This window comes from Sparus aurata, chromosome 7 (genome assembly GCF_900880675.1).
Source record: "Sparus aurata chromosome 7, fSpaAur1.1, whole genome shotgun sequence".
Classification (NCBI taxonomy): domain Eukaryota; kingdom Metazoa; phylum Chordata; class Actinopteri; order Spariformes; family Sparidae; genus Sparus; species Sparus aurata.
In genome coordinates, this window is record NC_044193.1 from 33,953,039 (window position 1) to 33,974,202 (window position 21,164).

The following is a 21,164-nucleotide window of genomic DNA, read 5'->3' on the forward strand; positions in this document are numbered from 1 at the left end:
GAAATAATCAGGGACGTCCCTGAAAAAGACGCTGCTTGGATGGCAGCATATGTTGCTCCAAAACCTGTATGTACCTTTTAGCATTAATGGTGCCTTCACAGATGTGCAAGTTACCCATGATGCCATGGGCACTAACATGCCCCCATACCATCACAGATGTTGGCTTTTGAACTTTGTGCTGATTGTTACAACCAGGGCCTAGTGGAACCCCTGGTGCAACAAGAGTGTGAGACTCCCCTCTTCCCATTCCCAAGCACCACCAGCAATGAGCATTTTTAACAGTTTTATTCAAAACAAACATTTTCCACAATCATGCATGCTGGCAGTCTGGGTCAGTGGAGGAGAGTTCCCCACCAGGAACTGGGCGGAGCCGGCCTTTAAACCCTCGTCTATGGAGGACCAAACCTGACATAAGTATAAATAAATAAATGCATAAATAAATAAATACATAAATAAATGCTGAAATAAATAAATAAATGTATAAATAAATGCATAAATACATGCATAAATAAATGAATAAAATAAATGCTGAAATAAATGTATAAATAAATAAATAAAAGTATAAATAAAAGAATAAATGCTTTTTATTTATTTATACATTTCTGTTCACCTACATATATTTATTTCTGTATTTCTGTGTCCATATGTAAATGAGGAGGTAGGAGGTCCTAACCTCAGTCAAGAGCATGATTGGTCAAATCGGAGAGCCAGACAAAAGCAAACAATTCCTGATCTCAAGCCTCGCTCTCTGTAACGTTGTAAAACAGCTCCAGTTAGCTTAATGGCCTCGACCAGTGTGACAGGTTAACTGGCGTTCATTTTAACTTGCGAGGGTCCCAGGTGTGCTGGTGGTGTGGTTTGAGAATCCTGTCTTGAGAGAGAGGGGTCCTCAGCCATGTCCGCTAACCAGGAAAAACATTCTGCTCATCGCTCCAAGTCATGTATATGTGTATTCGTTTTGACGTGGCTTGAACACTTCTATCCACACGGAGAAGCCGGGGCTGCGACTTGCAAACCACTGCTAGACGAGCGCTACAGAGCACAAATTGTCCAAAAGTGCATGTTGTCGGTCTCATATCTTTGTCGTGAATCTCTGTACTCTCAAACAACTCATGGGTGGAACAGTATTAAGCATTTGTTCACGCCGAGCGGCTCGAGAGCGGCGTGGACACCCTCCTAGCAGTTAGCTGCTCGCTGTAGCGCTAAGAGCGTAGCGTCCAGGTTAACTATTGACACATGTTACCACCGAGAGTGAGATACATGTCTGGGCTTTTCTATGAACCATTGTCGCTACTGGTGTTTGTATCACAGGTTGATCTGGACGTCTCACGATTTGCCACAGCTGATTGACCTCACGCTGAGCTCGGGCTGGATGTCAACGTACTCTGCAGACTGTTTGACCAGCAGGCTGTATGACAGTGTACAGTTTTCACACTGACTTAGCTTCAGCTTAAAGATGTATGCGGCTCGGAACGATGGCTTTAAGCGACCATTTGAACAGTGCGGAATGAAAAATACCCTTTGGTAACCGGTGTCACAAGGTAGCCTGGACGCTGCGCTACAGCGAGCAGCTAACAGCTAACATAAGAGCTAAAAGGGGTCTCCGCTCCGCTCATTTTGGACGATTTGTGCTCTGTGGCGCTCGTCTAGAATACACATATACATGACTTGGAGCGATGAGCAGAATGTTTTTCCTGGTTAGCGGACATGGCTGAGGACCCCCTCTCTTTCCAGACGGGATTCTCAAACCACACCACAAGCACACCTGGGACCCTCGCAAGTTAAAATGAACGCCAGTCAAATTCATAACTAACCAGAGCTACGTGAACAAATGTCAACAACTGCAGCTAACAGTTAGCTGAGCGGGCTTGCTGGTAGCCAGCAACATTCCTGTACAGTGTACAGGAATCAGCGCTGCTAGTAAGGCAGAAGTAGTAGACCCTCATCGAGCACACTCCTGTAACCAATCATGCTCTTGACTGAGGTTAGGACCTCCTACCTCCTCATTTACATATGAATACAGAAATACAGAAATAAATATATGTAGGTGAACAGAAATACAGAAATAAATGTAGGTGAACAGAAATGTATAAATAGAAAGCATTTATTCTTTTATTTATACTTTTATTTATACATTTATTTCAGCATTTATTTATTTATTTATGTAGTATTTATTTCAGCATTTATTTATTTATTTATGTAGTATTTATTTCAGCATTTATTTATTTATACTTATGTCAGGTTTGGTCCTCCATACTCGTCTTCCAGGCAGGAAACAATCAGCAACAATCCCAGGAACAACCTACAACCACTCAAACACACCTGCAACCAATCACACACACTCATACTCTCACTCAGGTAAAAAGGGATATTTAAAAAACAGACAAACATTTATGACCTCTAGGGCCGTAACACTGATAATAATCTGGGTGGTCCTTTTCCTTTTCGGCCCGGAGGACACAACGTCCATGATTTTCAAAAACAATTTGAAATGTGGACTCGTCAGACCACAGCACACTTTTCCATTGTTCGTCAGTCCATCTCAAATCCTTGCAATTGTACTGAGAAACGTTCATCTGGCAGGGCGGGAGCAGGTGTCAGTGTGTGTATGTGTAGCGTGCATTGTCAACAACGCCACCTGGGATTTTAACCCAGAAAATAGCCATACAGGCCAACACGGGTTCGTGAAATCACACAAGGGCCAGAGGACGTGGTTTCAAAGAAACATACTTTATATTAACAAATTGCTTAAAATGATTTAAAAATAAATGAGGGTTGCAGAGTTGGCTGACCAAAGGGGGATATGCCCAGATGGAGCCACCACACTGGCAAAAGAAACAACCAAAAAGAACCCAACCAGGGCTGAGGCTTACCACGGCAGCAGGGAACTCAAAAAGGGACAAAATCCAAACTATAAACCATCAGTGCACTGCAACTAAAAACTGTCAAACACCACCACCAGGGGAGGGCTGCTGCCGCTGGGGCCTCAGCACCTGTTGTAAACAAGAAAAAAAAAACTAAATTAACACAAGGTGCAGTGTGGGGACATCCAGGGGGTATCTACGGTTTAAAAAAGAAAAACCAAAAAAATACACAATTAATACTAAAGAAACCCAAAAGGAAATATCAGAACAAAATACAAATAATTTATATATCACAAAAAAAGAACAAATTCGATCTACAACTAAGCAGTTAAAGAAAATTAAACACCATATAAACCAACTTAGGCTATGAAATAATCAAATATTAAAGCAAAAAATACTTTTACACAAAATCAACTTGATGCAATAAACAAAATAATCCAAACTATTAGCAAACGAATACTAAACTAAGTGTGACCTCAATTAAAACAAAACAATCTTTGATATTTAGATTAGTAAAGGAAAATAATGATTGAAATCAAAAGAAAAGACAGGTGAGCCAAACTCGGCTTGACTCAGACCGAATTTCGTAGTGTAGGCACCGATAATGGCATGCCTTCACACTGGACCTGAAGCTGTGGGGGGGACATGTCCCCCCCTCCAGTAAAGCTGTCCCCCCCTACAATAATTTGAGACACAATTAATAATTTTTGAACAATGCAGTAGCATTTACTGAAAGCACAAGTAAGCGGTGCTCATTATAATAGCGCCATAATGTGCTATTTACATCTGTAAAGATTTAGTCCCCTCTCCCCCATTCCTAGAAATGGTTGAGTCCACCCCACACTCTCCAATGGGCGGGGCTAGCAGCTGCAGCAGCGTGTGGGCGGAGCCTGCTACTCACACCGTGCTTCGACATAGTTAAGTTACAACACCACACATCCCATTTACAAAAAGCGCCAGGTCCAGGCTGTCTGCAACATTTATCCTGTATTGTTCAAAAGCCTACTCAATTACGAGTGCTGTTAAGCTAAGTTAAAAGCTACAGATAGTGATAGTCACAGACAGAGAGGAGAGGATATAAATGTCAGAATCAGATATTACTGACTTTTTAGATTTATTTCCAGGAAGGTTTTATCCAGTTATCCAGAGTTCATTGTTTTGCCACCTTCCACCCAATACCATTGTTTTGTATTGCTGGGTGAATAAACAAGAACTTGTATAAAAGGTAGGATAAGGACTAATACAGTATAATACAATTATTGCAATCATCATTACTTTTGATAATATTTTTTAAAACATTTGATTTGAACACACACACAGACAGAGACAGACAGAGAGACAGAGAGAGAGAGAGAGAATCTGATACTTTCATCTGGAAAAAAGGCAGTTATCTGATTATGAGAAATCTGATAAACTTAGATGTTTGCCTGATAATTAGTTTATTCATTGCATGTGTACATGTTAATTTGATTTCAATCATTTTGTTTTAAATCTAGACATGTGCAGGTGGACTCAGCCAGTGCTAAGAAAGGTCTTCTGCCTGCCTGTTGGAGAGAGAGAGACTAAAGCCTCAAATTGCAGTAAAAGATGCTGTATAAAAGACAGGTTACAACTTTTATTCCTTGTTTCCCCCCGGAATTATTCTCTAAAATTTTACTGTTTACCATCCCCTCCACTATGAAATGGGATTTTCGCCCCTGAGTGCAGAACTAGGAGAGTGGGAGCCGCTGGTTACGGTGGCCCCGCAGCACAGCAAAAGAGTAAGTGTCACAACTATCACAATAGATGGAAAACTGCAGCAGCAGACAAATATGAGCGGCATACCTCTGAGCTCTACTGCACCCAACATGCGCGCACCAGAACCGCTCGCTCCCTCCGGCTCACCGTCGCTCTCAGCACTGCAACGGAACGGGAGGATGAGTCCCCAGAGCCAAATAAAAATGCAACGAAACAGCAGATAATAAAGAATGCCTACCTTAATGACACGACGGGGAGACACGGACATGCACGCCGGCCAGCACAGAGAGGGAGAGCGGTGACCAACACACCTGGTTTTAATCACCGCCCAACAATTAACCTGCACCAGCTGGCACAGCGCCATGCAGTGACCAGGGGGAAGATGACTCACCTGGCCACATCACGTTTTACACAATGTCCCAATTTCATCGGAATTGGGGTTTGTAATTAAAACGATGTTTATAACTGCTCCCAAAGTTCTTCCTTTTGGTACAGATAAGCCACGCTCCGACTGATGTTTGACCCGTTTTTATTTTCTGGCATTAATTGGCAAACACCGTGAAAAACTGGAATAAAATGCATATCACAAACACAAGACATTAGTACCAGAAAGAATATTACAAACACAAATATTATTATTCTAAAATAAAATACAACCACATACCATGTGCGCTTTCTGTCCAAAATACTTAGGAGTGGTTACCATCCTTTTTTATTGCAATGTTACTCTTCAGTATCTATTCCTTTTCTGCATGCAGCTTCCAACTAAACACACACCCTTCCTCTCTAATTGACAATTAAGCATGTGCACACAGCATGCTGCCCATTCGGTCCTGTACACTGGCTTGGCCAGTAGGTGTCTCCACAAACAAATAAACAATACACATTTTCAAAATACAATTTATGATATAAAAAGGCAAACAAAACAAAGGCAATAAAGACATTTAAATGTGTTAAGAGCACATTTTCTGCGACAGCTACAATGTGTCTAAACTAAACTAACTGCCCTGCCAGACCTTTGTCTTTTTAGGAGCAAAATTCCTGTCCAGCCAGCTCCAGGAATGAATTATCACCTCGCATTTTATTCTCATCTGCAACTTCCCTGCCAGTGGACGTCTGTCTCTAAACATTACATCCGCTGACATCTTTGACCATCATGCCATGACATAGACTCGCTATACTGTGAACTCTTGCACATTCCATTATGAAGAGGTTTGCACAAACTGTAAAGCTTTGATTGATTGATATTTTTACTTCAAGTTTTGCTCTTTTTTATTTATGTTTTTGACCGTTGCAGTAATTAGCTTTCTGTTTTTTATGCACCAAACAACAATGCAAATTTCTTCCTCTGAAATAAGAGTGACATTTTAGTGTCCACTTTTACTGATATTGCACTGATATTTTTGATATTTATGTAATAAATGGGGGGAAACTAAAAGGATTTTTGTGTTGAAAATAACTGAAATTAAACATTCCAACCAGCTGGAAAGGCTTTACCAGTTTTACTCAAATGTAGGTTAGTGTGGTTGTTTAGTATGCCTCCCTGCACAGACCTGTGTTTGTTACACAAATAGAATGAGCTTTTCTCAGATTTTTGTATCAATGTATACCTCCAAAAGATTTGTTTAGCACTTATTGTTTAACAAAAGAATGCAAGTGAGCAATGGTAATTATACTGGTACATAAATACACAGTGGTAATTATTTCAGTCTTTAAAAATTGAACAATTGCAATAATTAATTTACAAACAAACAAATGAAATATATAAGACCATTTGAACCAAACCTTGACAAAGTGGAAAATAGTGCCCCCTTTTTGTTTGATGCCAGTGGCTGCAAATTACAAATAGCTCCTTTAATAACTCACATTAGTACTCAGTAGTGACCACACTTGGCCTTCATTTTGTGACTGCATCTTGGATGGTTGTGAGTATGAAAAAATTCGACCCATTTTCTCTAGGACCACATTTTGCCATAATGACGTAGACACACACACAGAAAAAAGGGTATATCATCTATATATGAAAGATGATTAGGGCCACATCAAAAAAATGATTTTTTAGGTCAGGCTTCTGAGAAAAAAGTCTCTATTTTTTCAGTGTCTCTAATCCTCTGTTGTCAAATGTAGTCCAAATACAAGATGCATAAATACAGATGACAAGAATTCAAAAACCAATACGGGAAATATAAGCAAACACAAACATCACAAAGAGTGTGTAAGCATGGGAAGCTTTGGTGACTCTAAACAGATCATTTGGCGGTCATTATATGTCTCTCAAATCCTAACTGTTTTGCACTTGTCTTGTAGAAATGCATTTTTCAATCTTTACATTAATATGTAGTACGACTGCTTCTCTTTTCTCTTGTCAGAGGGAGAAGGAACAAGAGGAGAAGGTACGAGAGGAAGCCCAGTTGATGGAGTTTGTCAGAGTCCGACAGAACCTGAGAAAGATCCACTCTGCCATCCAGAACAAGGCGGCACACTCCTTAAGTGCTCCAGAAGAATTCACCCAACATGTGGAATGAACTTTGCTTTTATCTGACTTTATTCAACACCTACTGTTACCTGCAGTAACAACAATGTGCTGAAAGACAATTTGTATAAACAGATTTAATACAAATTTGATTCTGATCGACAAAGATTACAGATAAGAATGGATAAAGTTTTCTTTTATAGTTATGTAACAAAATGCCATTTGTCACTTTGTGTTAGGTAAACATTTCTAAGCATTTGAGCTTGATATACAGTTGTGGTCAAAGGTTGATGTACACTTGTTTCTGTGATGGAATGAGTGTAACACAAACTACTTTGTCACAAAAACATTCATGAAGTTTAGTTTGGTAATTAATTGATTATGGGTATTTGGTTAATTACCTCGATTAGTTGCTTCTGATAGCCATCGACAAGCTTCTGGTCATCCTCTGGCTGAATTTCTTACTCCTCATGAAGAATTTGGAGATAATCCTCCTTCCTCATTATTCCATTGACTGTATTTAGAGCAGCAGATCCACTGACAGCACAACAGCCCCACAGCATAATACTACCATCACCACGCCTGACAGTAGCTTTGGTGTTCTTGGAGTTAAAGGCCTCACCTCCTCTCCTCCAAACATACTGCTGCTCATTGTGGTCAGACAACTCAGTGTTTGTTTCCTCTGACCACAGAGTTTTCCTCCACAAGGTTTTTTCTTTGTCCATGTGATCAGCAGTAAACTTCAGTCGAGCTTTAAGGTGTTGCGTCTGGATCAAGAGCTTCTTTCTTGTACAGCAGCCTCTCAGCTCATGTTGATGTAAAACACACTTGACTGTGGACACTGACAGCAGGAGGTGATAGTTTGTGTTTTCTGATGTTGGCAGTGACACAACTGTGCCATGTACTTTATACTTACAAGCAGTTGTTTGTACAGTTGATCTTGGGATCTGTAACTGCTTTTAAATGGCTCCAAGTAATTTCCTGACTTCAATAATGACAGATCAATAATGTGATCTTTCAGATCAATGCTGAGCTCCTTAGACTTTCATATTGTAGTTTTTGTGGCTGAGTCTAATGGCTGTATCAAACAGGTCCTATTAAAATGGAATAAGATCAAAATGGAGAAAAATCATCACCTGTCAATCATAATCACTCAGAGGAATTTAAGAGGCCATGCTATAAAGACTAATTGACACAACTTTTCTATTATCACCTAAAACAAAATTATATTTTTGATCCAGCAGATTTGGTCACATTTTCAAAAGACCTATAATAAATCAATTACTGAATCAAACTTCATGAATATTTTTGTACAAAGTAGTATGCGTTGCACTCATTCCATCACAGAAACATGAGAGCTGTAGAAATCACTGGACCTGAAGACAGCCATGATACACATGTTCTTTACAAGTGGATGGAAACTTTTGACCACTACTGTAGTAGCTATGTATCATTACCCATTGTTGTAGAAAAACTATATGATCTCCTTTGACTTGTCAATGTGTTATCATCATTATGATTGTATATGCATGTCAAAGATTTCTTGATCTCAGCTAAATAAACTACTGATATTTTTCTATTTAAATGCTGGAATGAGACAATCTGCATGTTAACATGCTTACGACGAAGAAATATGCTGATGGTAAGCAGTTAAATGTTTACCCAACACATCATGATATCCAAACGACTGAATAGGTTGACTGCAAGTGGCTCCTGAAATGACATTTATCACCTCTCTCAACAACATTGTTGTTTGGCTTAAGATAACTACATTACTTATTTAACTTCAGTTGCTAATGCACCTACATTACGTTATGTAGGCAGTCTTGTGAAAAATGTGTGCATATTTTTTTGCAAACAGTGAACTGAACAAATTTGTTTGCAACCACTGATCATGAACGGGAGCGTTCAACTCCTACTAGAATTAACAACACTAATAAGAGTGACTAGGCATTATTAAATGGAAGAGGGTAATGTTTCAAGTTTATTGCAATTTAATACAAACTCCATGGTGGGCAATACTGTATTTACAGCCAATAGCAAAAACAGTCTTCAACACGGAAGATAGATGAATAATCAAAGAAGACTATCAGTGTTGGATTTATTATCATGGGTCTATTTTACAAAGTCTCCAAGAAGACGCTACAAGGCTAGATTACAAAGCTGCTGAACAGGACACAATCTCACCAGAGGCTTCATTATTTGCACAACAGTTTGGGAAACAAAGTAAGTCTGTCATATGATAAAGCTTTCCAGAGATATCGAGTATGCCATATATAACATATTTTGTCATCGTATATGACGTCGACCACAGGGTCGGGTGGTAAAACATTTTTTGACTTTTCAAAAGTAATAATTTTGCACTAATGCATGTGTTAAAACGCCAACACTATTGGGGTCTCATGACAAAGAATAACGCAGAGTAGCTCATTTAAAAGCGAACTTAACATTCTTTTAATGTTCATTTTAATTTGCGTGAATGTGCAACAATAAATGTAGGTGATGTTAGTTAAAATGACTCACTGTTGACTTTTGCTGTTATACTGGACCAAAAATAGCAATCTTTGTGGCATATTTACTCTTTAACTACCTCATCTTCAACTTCCTCATTTGCTGCCTTAAGACTTAATATTGGCAGACTTCGGGAGTAATTGAATACATTAATAGGATTGAAAAACAAAAATGTCAACGTCATGGTTGAGCTACTGGTAGACTAACTTTGCCATTTGATCTATTTGTCAGTATTTATTGATGCTATTTGTAGCTCTCTTTCGACTTGAAGCAGTGTGCAATGCCCTGTGATGCTACAGTTTTCTGTCATTTTTGTCGATACATTTTGACAATAGATTAGTAAAATTATCACTGTATCCCTCATAGAGACAGCACTAAAGTAGGAGGCTTGACCTTTCACCTCTGAGTTAATTCTACAGCTGCTGCACAGTGGCAGGTGCTTTCTGTCAGTCCGCCATAGTGTTAGCCTTACAACAGAGATTTATTACTATAGTCCCTCTGTCACCCTTCCCACTGGTAGAGGACTACTATTTCCAGCCAAGGGCACACGATCAAAATAACCCTATCCGTGTATGTATTGTCATGTAGACATCTGACTCCACTCTATACTTGGGGCATGGTAAATAAGTACAATTATATGTAGTTATGAAAAGTAAACCTTTAATTTCCTTCAATATCACCAGAATGGCTGCGTCTTCAAAATGTTGAAATATGGAGAGCTTATGTGCTTATGGTGAAATTGATATGAGTGACCTAACAAGCATGCAGTGTGATGCCATCCCAATTGTTGGCAGGGATTTCCAACAGATCCTTTACTTTGCCCTGTGAGTACCATTTAGCCTTCCTGATGAATAGACATATGATATTAGCATATTGCAGATATGTGTGTTTCAGCATATGACTGTCATCAGGTGAAAAATAAAGGTCAGTACGGAGGAAAATATAAAGAGAGGATTACCATTATTTAGACAGTGGAGCAGTGGCAAGGTTATTTTTACACTGTAAATGTCATGCTCAGCACGTGCTTTATCTTTGTCAATATTGTTTAAGGGATCCTTATTAAAAATGTTTATTTGTTCATGTTTAAAAAACTAATATGGCAAATATTTTCTTCTTTCAATTTTTAAACCATTAATATCAACTATTTGTATTAGCCTTAAAAATCAGTCACACAATGCATTTTGTATTATGCTGCTACATATATTTACTATATATGTGTATGTACAACTATGTAAAAGAGAATTTCAGTGTCTTCAAAAAACATATTCTTATGAACAACTGAGGTTAACAGTGTTGGTGAAGGCTTTCATTCATTGAGGTCATGGTAATTCTAAGTGCTGTGTCGGAGGCAACTGGACTTGTTTCAGTTTCTTGAAGATGTTTCACCTCTCATCCAAGAGGCTTCTTCAGTTCTAAATAACTGGAGGGGAGCTGCAGGCTTTCAAACCCTATGTGGGAGTGACCTTACAGAGTCGTTAAGGACACGTATTAGCACTACAGCCCCAAAAAGTCACAGCCTAACAACAACTGTAAATATGCTTCATAATGAGTTGCTTTCACAGTCAACCTGTACAGTCATTTTTCTGATGAGGGCTGGCTTATTATCCACATTTATAACATTTTGTCTTCCCCAAGCAGCAACCACAAGGGATAAAAATTAAGCCAATGTGGCAGTACCAAAAACTGCAGTTCTTCAAATGGATATTTGAGGCTGGTTTCTAAGGCTGGTTTCTCATAATAAAGGCTGTGGTCCCTTTGTGTGACATTAGTCAGAAGCTCAGCCTCACCTCAGCAAATTCCAGTCACTAATATTCACATTGTGGGAAGAGCAAGGAGCTACTGGAGAAATAAACACCGAGAGTTGAGGAGAGAATAGAATTTGTTTTTTTAAGCTTTTGGGAATAAGTAGTGGATTTATCGTTACTCTCTTTTTCAAAGTGTCTGCAGCAACAGGCCCCAGAAATGCTCTTATCCACTGCTGTGTTGTACTTGTTTGTATTTCGACTGCTGAGTGGATTGAAATATATTTTATGAATGTACAGAAATGTTATGGGAAAAGAATAGACACAGCAGGATAACAAAAAGAAATCTAGAGAATCCAGATCTAGTACCCAGTGAGTGTTCAAGATTCCTGATTCAAAGTTTTTTATGTCATATGCACAGTAAGGAAACATTTTTCTCAGTACCATGAAATTCTTCCTTTGCTGTCCACAGAATGCCAACAATGTAAAAAGAAATATATACAACAAACATGTACAAAATGAAACAATTTTACAAGGCAGCATGTGATAAATAAAGAAAAAAGCAACAATAATAATAATAAAATAGTGCAAATCTGAGCCATGCAATTATGCATGTACAAAATTTAAACAGTCAGGACAGTTGTGAACAGTCCGTGCTGGGGATGGGTGGGGTCCTTGAGGATGGAGGCAGCTCTCCTGTGGACTCTGCGGTGGTAGATGCTCTGCAGAGAGGCCAGTGGAGTCCTGGTGATCTTCTCAGCAGTCTTTACCACTGTCTGCAGGTGTTTGCGGCCCAAAGCAGAAGTGCAGCCATACCAGACGGGGATACAGCCGGTCAAGATGCTCTCAACAATGCAGCTGTAGAAGTTGCTGAGAATCTTAGGTGACATGCCAAACTTCCTCAGCCTTCTCAGAAAATACAGCTGCTGTTGGGCCCTCTTTACCAGCTGTGTGGTGTTGAGTGACCAAGTGAGGTCATCACTGATGTGGACGCCCAGGTATTTAAAGCTGCTCACTCTCTCTACTTCAAGCTCCCGGATGTACAGTGGCCAATGAGGTCTCCTCTTCTTCCTCATGTCCACTATTATCTCCTTTGTCTTGTCCGTGTTGAGGGTGAGGTTGTTGTCCTCACCCCATGACACCAGACTAGCCATCTCCCTCCTGCAGGTCACTTCATCCCCGCCAATGATGCATCATATCACTGCTGTGTCGTCCGCAAACCTTAGGATGATGTTGTCCTTGTGGGAGGCGACACAGTCATGGGTGAACAGGGTGTAGAGGATGGGGCTGAAGACATATCCCTGTTGAGTGCCATTATTTGTAATAATGCTTGCTGAAGGCCTATTACCAAACCTGACAGATATGGGCCTGCCAGTCAAAAAGTCTAGGAGCCAGTCACAGAGGATGGGTTGCAGACCAAGTATAGACAGTTAAGCCCTATTCGCACAGGATGAGTATAACCTGGGGACCTCCAGTAATTTCTAATAATTGCGGAGGTCGTCTGTGATCTTAATCCTGTGCGAATCTGCCATGTCCGTAATTTGTAAAGTACAAACTCCACTGCAAATTACCTACCATATTTGGCCAAACACAGAGGTCATGTGATAATATTAGTCCTGTGAAAATCGGCATCTCTGTGATTTGGGGTCGTTTTAGTTTTTTCTTAAGGTTTTTTGTGTTTTCCACACCTTTTTTCTGCCCTTTTCCCAGTGAGAAATATGGAGGCTGCGTTGGCAATTACAAGTTTTGACAGCATTTTGGGAGCAAATTCAGGACGCTCATCAGAAGAGCAAAAACTCGAAAGATGATTACATGGATTGCATGCATGGCAGCATGCGGTAAGGAATATTTTTTCTATCTTTCAACAGGCTCACCAGTTATTATTATATTACAAATATCCAAATCTAACAGTTGTGCTGCTCCAACGAGGGCTCCAGTACGGGCTCCTGGTCTGATGAGGTGGTTGGTTGAGGGTCGGGGGATCGGTCACCAGCATCCCATGCTGGTGCTGGTATGTTGATGCTGGTATGCTGGTCAATTGCATGGCAATTATTTCATATTGCAGGGTATGAGGAGGAGTGAATTTGGCTGTGAAAATCCAATACAGGGCACAGAATCAGTGAGGTTGTCACAGATCACCAAGTTTATTGAATACAATCTTCAAACCTGCAAGATTTTGGGCTCATTTGAGGGCACCCGAAACAAACTGCACTATAAATGCAACACTTTGTTTGTTGCTTCCATTTCTCTCACAAGTTTAAGTTAACAATTTTATAACGTTTTTCTTTTGCATGTACACAAAATAATTTCTTCTTTCAGATGTTGAGCACACATTTGTTAAAATCCAATAAAATAAGCCATCCAGCTGACAGGTGTGGCAAATCAAGATGCTGATTGAACAGGACTCAGGCACAGGTGTTCCCTGCCAGCATGGGCAGGGAACTTCCCATGCTGGTGCTGGGATGCTGGTGACCAGCATACCAGCACCAGCATGGGATGCTGGTAATTGGATGCTGGTAACCAGCATACCAGCACCAGCATGGGATGCTGGTAATTGGATGCTGGTGACCAGCATACCAGCATTTGGTCAGCATTGGTCTATGCACGGGATGCTGGTGATTGGATGGTTCCTCAGCAACATCACCAGCAAGACTATGCTGGTAGGCCATCATAATTAATGGGACCTTGCTAAACCAGCACTAACCAGCATAAGCCAGCATAGACCAGCATGGAAATCGTGCTGGTCTATGCTGGTTTTTTCAGCAGGGCTCTGTCTCAGTGCCTGAACTAAATTCCCTCTGTAGATAATAGGGATGACATTTTAGCAGTAAAAACTCCACATCTGGCGAACAGTGCTTGTAAACAGTCTGTATATCTCTACACCACGAGATGTGGATAAACAGACACCTCCTCCTTTAGCCTTACCTGAGACTGCAGTTCGGTCTCCTCATTGTATGGAGTGAGTCTGTAGCTGAACAGCACGGTCTGAAAGCTACGTCTCGGTGAGGATTAGAGTGCAGCACTCTCTTATTTCCCACTGAGTTGTAATCCTGGCTCTTAGCTCATCCAGCTTTCTTTCCCGCACGTAAGCTAGCAAAAAGGCTGGGTAGCGGTGGAGCCCTCTCATCTTGCCCTGCTTCGACGCCGTCTCCAAAGTGCTCTCCTGGGGTCAGATAGCTCACTCGAACTCAGTGCTTCGGGGTCTTCCCGGGTGGTGGTGGTGGTGGACAATGTGCTCCGTTGATAAAAAGCCAGTAAAATCTAAATGATTGTGAGTTGGCGATATCCAGCAATACCTGTCTATTTTGTCTAGAGTTGGCATTCAAAAGCAGAGCAAACAAACACATTTGCCTCAGGGGCCATGATCGTGTGTTGACATGTGTTGACATAAAACTGAACACAAACACAGACACACACAACCTAAGTGCAGGTTGTTCCGAGCTATCTTGAGGCAAATGTACAGTTATTCTGTCTGTTTGGGGCAAATAAACCTTGTGTGAATAATGTGAGGGAAAATCTGCTTCTCTTTATGCATGAACACAGATAGCTTGTTAGCCTTAGCTAGCTTGGCAGCTTAAAGCTAGGTGGCCTTGTTTAACTTAGCAGGCTCGCTTCAGCTCCACCCAAACTCCACCTCTTTTTTTAATTAGCCGGGAGTTAGGCAGTGTCAGGTACTGCCAAGATGGGGATGGCCAGTACAACCCACTTTGAGCTTTATTCTGGCTCTTCGGAAACCTTATAAATACAATGATACAGATGTCACAGAATTACATCTGTGTTGTTTTGACCAAATGTCTAAATACTTAAAATAAAATAAAAAAATAAAAATAAAAGTAAAAATGATGATAAGTGTCATTAATATGAGCTGAGCTGATCACAGAGACAGCATGAAGCCCTAAAGAGAGCATCTCCACGTAGGGTGCTGCTGTCAGTCATCCACTATTGTTGGTTGGCTACTGCTGTTTCCTATTTATAGATATTTCTCTCTGTTACTCCTCCTTCTATCTCCTCTGTATTTTGGGGGATGGGTCAAGAGACTTTTTTAGTATCACACTCCTCCAACAATAAAGACCAAGGCAGTCATTGCTGGCTGTATTTGTCCTGTGTCTGAGGGCAGCAGTGAGTGCAGTGGTGTGTCAGAGGAAGGGAAGAAACAGCAGCCATGGATGATGTATATAAAGCCGCGGTGAGTAAAGATATAACCAAGTGTGATACTCTGCTGTATTTCTCTGTCTGAAGAAATTCACATTGATTTCTAAAGCAAGTAATAGGTATCGATAAGGTCTTTGTTTGTTGTGTTTCAATAACAATAAAAAGGTAGAAACATATAACAAACAACCCACTGTGTTGCATAAAAATTATAAGTGCATGTTTGATAAAGTTCAGAGGCCTGTGCAGCTCCTGAATTCCAAAGTCACTAGAGGACATGCAATGCAACAATATTTAGTGGTCTTGTTTTTTGTGTGGTGGATATGAGTGCTGTAAAACAATGGGGTGGTACATTTTTTTTATTTCAAAAAAAGTATTTATTAAGTATTTATCCATCACAATGTTAAATCATCAGTGTAAAGACAACTTTGAAACAACATTAGAGAAAATACAATCAAACAGCATTTTTTAAAAACTAAATGAATAAAAGATATCAAAAATAAGGAGAAAACACAAAAACAATAATGTGTGTTCCTGTAACTTGTCTGACACTGAAACAATGGAAGTACTAATGCCAGACAGAGAGCAGAGTGACAGGGACACTGGGACAGCTGATGGCTATTAAAACACTTCCCACCCCACCTATTGTACCCACAAAACAAGAATAGTAAGCGAAGAAGGCAGTGTGACATTGCTGTCATTGCTGAGATTAACAGTATACTGCTCTGCTGAGCTGAAGTCCTACTCTGACTCATCAGTAAACCCAATTCCAAGAATTAATGTTGCCAATGTACTGTATGATTCCGCAAACTACAGATATGTTAAGCCTTACACTTCTTTATGTTGCAACTTCGTGTTTCTTTTGGTTCATTTTCTGTTTTATGGTGTAATAGCCCTGCACTTATTGAGTGGTTCGATGTACTTGGTCTGCACAAAAATACTTAGTTAAGGTTAGAACAATCATGTTTTGGTGTAAAACAGCTATTTTGGATGCCACACCACTGGAGACATCCAAAATATCTGGTTTCTGTCACCACATACATGGCTGGAAATTGTCCCAAGGTCTTTCAACTGGTGCCCTGCTATAAATGTTGAAACATAATCTTGTAATGATCTGGCTTCTCAGCCTTCTCTGTGACTCAACTACCATCTTATGCACCTCCTGATTTGACAGTCATAAACATGTGAATGTGATATGACACATATTTCAGAAATGCCATCATGGTATGTAGCCTATGACACATACAAATGTTACTGTATATCAGTGTGTTGCAAAAATTGTAACTGCCAACATGTTCTCCTGGCCACTGAGGTGTTACAGTGCCAAAGGGTTAATAAATACACACCCACACACACACACACACACACACACACACACACACACACACACTTATATGTGTATATATATATATATCCAAATACATATACATATAAACACTATATAAATGCAATATTAATCCTGATTTTGTTTCCCTTAAGGTTGAGAACTTGACTGAGGAGCAGAAAAATGGTGAGGAAAACTACTCGTTATTGTTATTATTACTACCATTGTGTGTATTTATTTTTCTATATATTTCGACTTTTACAACTAATAGTACTCAACATTGCAAGTATGAATACTGCTACTATTCACACTGGTACAAATCTCAATAAGCAATCTGTAACAATACCACAATTTAAACAAAAACAATGTATGAACACACACCATACTTTATATTTTATTATGTAGAAAGTACATCTATTGAATGGATAAATGATGAAGGTTTTCAACTATGCAATGTTTTGCCTCAGATTACCATGTAGACTAGTCTGTGTAACCTACTTCATGTTTTGGTCAGTATAGTCAAGTAAAAAAAAGGTAAAGATAGCTTAATTTTAGCATTTCTCCAATTCGTTTTTTAGTACTTAAGTTTAAGAGTCTGATTGTCTATTTCTTTTTTATTGAGAACTAGCCTACTTAATTTTTGAAGTTTCCATATGACTTGAAATTGAATCTACTCTAGTTTTAGTGTGCTAGTGTCATTTTTGAAGTAACCTGACTAATATTTTCTATTAGTCGATATAATTTATACTGAAAATAATAGTTCTTATAATGAATATATTCTTTGTAAAAAATTTGTGTGAGTCCTTCATGACATTTGTCAAGGGAGTGGAAGTAGTGTTAACAAGAAATGTAAAGCAGCAAGTTCCTTATTGAGTCTAATGAGTAAAGAAAATATATTTACATCCTGTTTTCCTTACTAAACAGAAAAGTACAATTCCCTACCTTTTGAATTCAAGTTTCTGTCTTTAACCGAACTAAGACAAGCTTAACTGCTTAGTCAACTAATTGTGAGACACACTTCATTCAACCTGGGCATAAACTAAATAAAACTCACCAAAACATTCTTGGTTTGTCTTTCCACAATCACCTCTGGGTGCTACATCACCTGTGTCCCATCACCTGCCATGTCATCCTGCTCCGCTCTGGGGCATAGGCTGTGTTCAGAATCACATATTAACATACAACTAATTATCATGTCAATTTGAGATGTGAATTTGTTTGGCCAGAATAATCATGCAGTGAAAACTTCATATCATGACAGCCCTTATGAGAATGACATTGTTAATACAATTCTTTCCATGACGTCCTGGGACATTATTAGGGAAATTACAGACCTGAATACCAAAGCATGACAAATTGCTTCAGTTTTTGCAGGGCCCTGGAAGCATTTCTATGTGTATTTGTTTGTTTGTTTGCTTGTTTGTTTATTTGTTTGTTTGTTGGTTTCTTTTTGTTTTGACATAGATTTCTCAGTTTGTAGTTCTGAGTAACTTTAGTACCTGTCAGACAATAACAGCTGCTGTGTGTCCCTTTCAGAGTTCAAGGCTGCATTTGACATCTTCATCCAGGATGCAGAGGACGGCTGCATCAGCACCAAAGAGTTGGGAAAGGTGATGAGGATGCTGGGACAGAATCCCACCCCTGAAGAGTTACAGGAGATGATTGATGAGGTGGATGAGGATGGTATGTCAGCATCATTAAGCCAGTCACATCACTGTACTGTAGACATCACGTGCATGTTTTAAAGCAATTTCAGTGTTAATCTAAGGAGTGTTTTTGCAGGTAAAATAACTGCAAAAATGATATAGATTTCTGGAGTCTTTTTGGCGTATGTTCACAGGCAGTGGCACAGTAGATTTTGATGAGTTCTTGGTTATGATGGTCCGCTGCATGAAGGAGGAGAGCAAAGGAAAATCAGAGGAGGAGTTGGCTGAACTGTTTCGCATGTTTGACAAGTAAGTTTCTGTAAACATACTCCGCAGTGCCCTTTCAAAATCCATGGGAGCATCATAAAGTTATTATCAGAAAAATGGTCCAGATTCCCATTGACATTTATGTCAGAGGTATCATGAAAGTCAAACAAAGCTCATAGAAGATTAATACCCCAAACTTTACTACATTGTACTGTTTCACAGTGATAGAGTGAGAGAGAGAGAAATGATTTGGTCAGCACAGCAAACACACAGAGCAGTTATGTGTTAGATTTCAACTCAGCACAAATCCCAGATGACAGGACTGATTCTTTTATCTTTGCTTAAGGAATGGAGATGGCTACATAGACTTAGACGAGCTAAAGACCATGCTGATTAACACTGGAGAGTCCATCACAGAAGATGATATTGAGGAGCTGATGAAGGATGGAGACAAAAACAACGATGGAAAAATTGATTATGATGGTAGGTGAGCTAGCCCATTAGAAGCACACCAACTGAATTCTGAAAATCCTACAAACAATATTCACATATAGACAATAGACCCTTTTCACTGCAGACATTTTGACTTGTCAAGGCTACAGGAAAAGCACATGGCTGCATTCCATTTTGATGGGCGAATTCTATGGCTCTGGTATTGTGCATTCTCACTCACTGACATGACTTCATAGAATGGAGCCATTGTTAACATTATTGATGACACCTGTGCTTTTTCTGCTGACAAATCAAAGGCTGCATCCTATGTCCAGACTTCACCCGCTTGCAGTCTTGAGGGCTGTTCAAACTCACATTCCATCCGGTCCACAAGGGCCCTCAAACAGCCCTTCTGCAGACTGAGAATTGGGGGAGAAGCTCTATTAGTTTCATACACTGACTTTGAGTTTCCCCTCTCTGACAGAGTTCCTGGAGTTCATGAAAGGTGTTGAATAAAGGACTCAGCTAGAGGGCTCACTCTGCAGCATCTTCAATTTCCATTGACAGCATCATTGTCCGAGGCCCTACCCCAAAGACATGCTGCCACCTTTGTCTGCTTTTAACAATACCAACACACACCTATCCTCAGCAGGCTCCTATCCTGCCAGTAATTCTCAAACAACCCCACTGAGCTTCACTGAGAGATCTCACTGACTGCAAAAATCTTTGTTTCTGATAGTGCTGACAAATCAAAGTGTGAAATGTAAATGACTATTTTCATTAAAAAGATTTTCATAATTTCATCTTTTGTCTGTCATAATATGTGATGTACTGAGTTAATTAAATCATATTTTACCACCTGAGACAATAACACAGACACCCAGAGACTTTCCAATCAGATGTTAAATAGATGTAACATGCATCAGATTTTGCTAAAGTGAAACATTTGCCAAAATATGATTTTTAATACGAATAATATACTAGGATTAGAATATCATCCAGTCTTACCTGTTTGGGTCATGGTTCACCCGCTATCACCTCATGGTGGTCCATTTGGGGATTACCCACCAGTTGAGAACCAAGGGATTATGGAATGCTCAAACATAAATAATCTATTTTCTCTATACTAAATTAAAGGTTTTCTAGACAGAGCCTTTCAAATGAGACAAACTGCAGACTGCATTAATTATCTTCATGCACAGTTGAGTCTTGGCCTGTTAGCGTTAGTGTACATGTAGTTCAATGCACCCACCAGCAGATGGTGTCCCTGAGGGAAGCGATGAATCCACCACCTTCAATTTTTCACAGGAAAAGTGATGTGATGTGATGCAGAAACATTCACAGATGTGTAACAGATTTTATTGTTGACAGTTTTAACCATAAAATAAAATCAATGCTGGACTAAGTGGCTCCACTTTTAATAAAAACAATTAATACAAGACCTACACCCCCGTGGAGAAATACAGAGCTTAAAAACTAAAGAGAAACTGCAGGAATGCTGAGAGGAGATGGAGAAAACAAAGTTAACAGTTCACTATGAAATTTTACGTGGACACCTCAAAACCTATAATAACACAGTCAAACAGGCAAAAATCTCCCATTTCCAAAAAATCATCAACGAACATAAAAACAACCAAAAATTCCTCTTCTCCACAATTGACTTTTAACAAACACAAATTTTAATAGATCCTCCAAAACATCAACTGATGCCCTTTGCGAGGACTTTGCAGACCACTTCAGAAGTAAAATCAATGACATCAGATCGAGTCTTTTACCTCAACAGATTTTAAATGTCGACACACCTGGATCATTGATTTTACCCGAGGAAACACTGGAGAGTTTTGCCCTGGTTGATGCGGGGACACTTGGTTGAGTCTTCTCCCAAGTAAAGCCCACAACCTGCCTATTAGACCCAATTCCCACACCGTTTTTTAAAACACTTTGTGGATTCTTTGAGGATCAGCTGTTAAACATGGTGAATTGCTCTCTTCAGACGGGGGTCTTCCCCGCCTCCTTTAA

General features: G+C 39.7%; 2 protein-coding genes and 1 long non-coding RNA gene across 11 annotated transcripts in view; 2 read left to right on the forward strand and 1 right to left on the reverse strand.

Annotated features, from left to right (window-relative positions):
* Positions 1-8,659, forward strand: part of LOC115584365 (actin-associated protein FAM107A) — a 31,282-nt gene extending 22,623 nt beyond the window's left edge. For all 7 annotated transcript variants that reach the window (XM_030421730.1, XM_030421733.1, XM_030421735.1 and 4 more), the window contains one exon: positions 6,971-8,659. In XM_030421730.1, the coding sequence (XP_030277590.1) occupies positions 6,971-7,126 (156 nt within the window). In that variant the 3' untranslated portion in view covers positions 7,127-8,659. The remainder of the gene's footprint in view (positions 1-6,970) is intronic.
* Positions 267-5,049, reverse strand: LOC115584366 (uncharacterized). 3 transcript variants are annotated; one of them, XR_003984527.1, is made up of 5 exons: positions 4,840-5,049; positions 4,689-4,762; positions 2,874-2,993; positions 2,233-2,322; positions 267-405 (listed from the first exon to the last, which is right to left on the reverse strand). It is a non-coding gene; the product is annotated as an uncharacterized LOC115584366 (long non-coding RNA). The 3 variants fall into 3 exon arrangements; XR_003984526.1 differs by having other exon boundaries at positions 2,399-2,993; XR_003984525.1 differs by having other exon boundaries at positions 2,233-2,993.
* A 6,666-nt stretch (positions 8,660-15,325) lies between the features above and the next one.
* On the forward strand, positions 15,326-19,948 carry tnnc1b (troponin C type 1b (slow)). Its single transcript, XM_030421936.1, has 6 exons — positions 15,326-15,513; positions 16,956-16,986; positions 18,337-18,483; positions 18,641-18,755; positions 19,060-19,196; positions 19,630-19,948. The coding sequence occupies exons 1-6, from the start codon at positions 15,490-15,492 to the stop codon at positions 19,659-19,661; spliced, it is 486 nt and encodes a 161-aa protein (XP_030277796.1). The 5' UTR covers positions 15,326-15,489; the 3' UTR covers positions 19,662-19,948.
* The last annotated feature ends 1,216 nt before the right edge of the window (positions 19,949-21,164 follow it).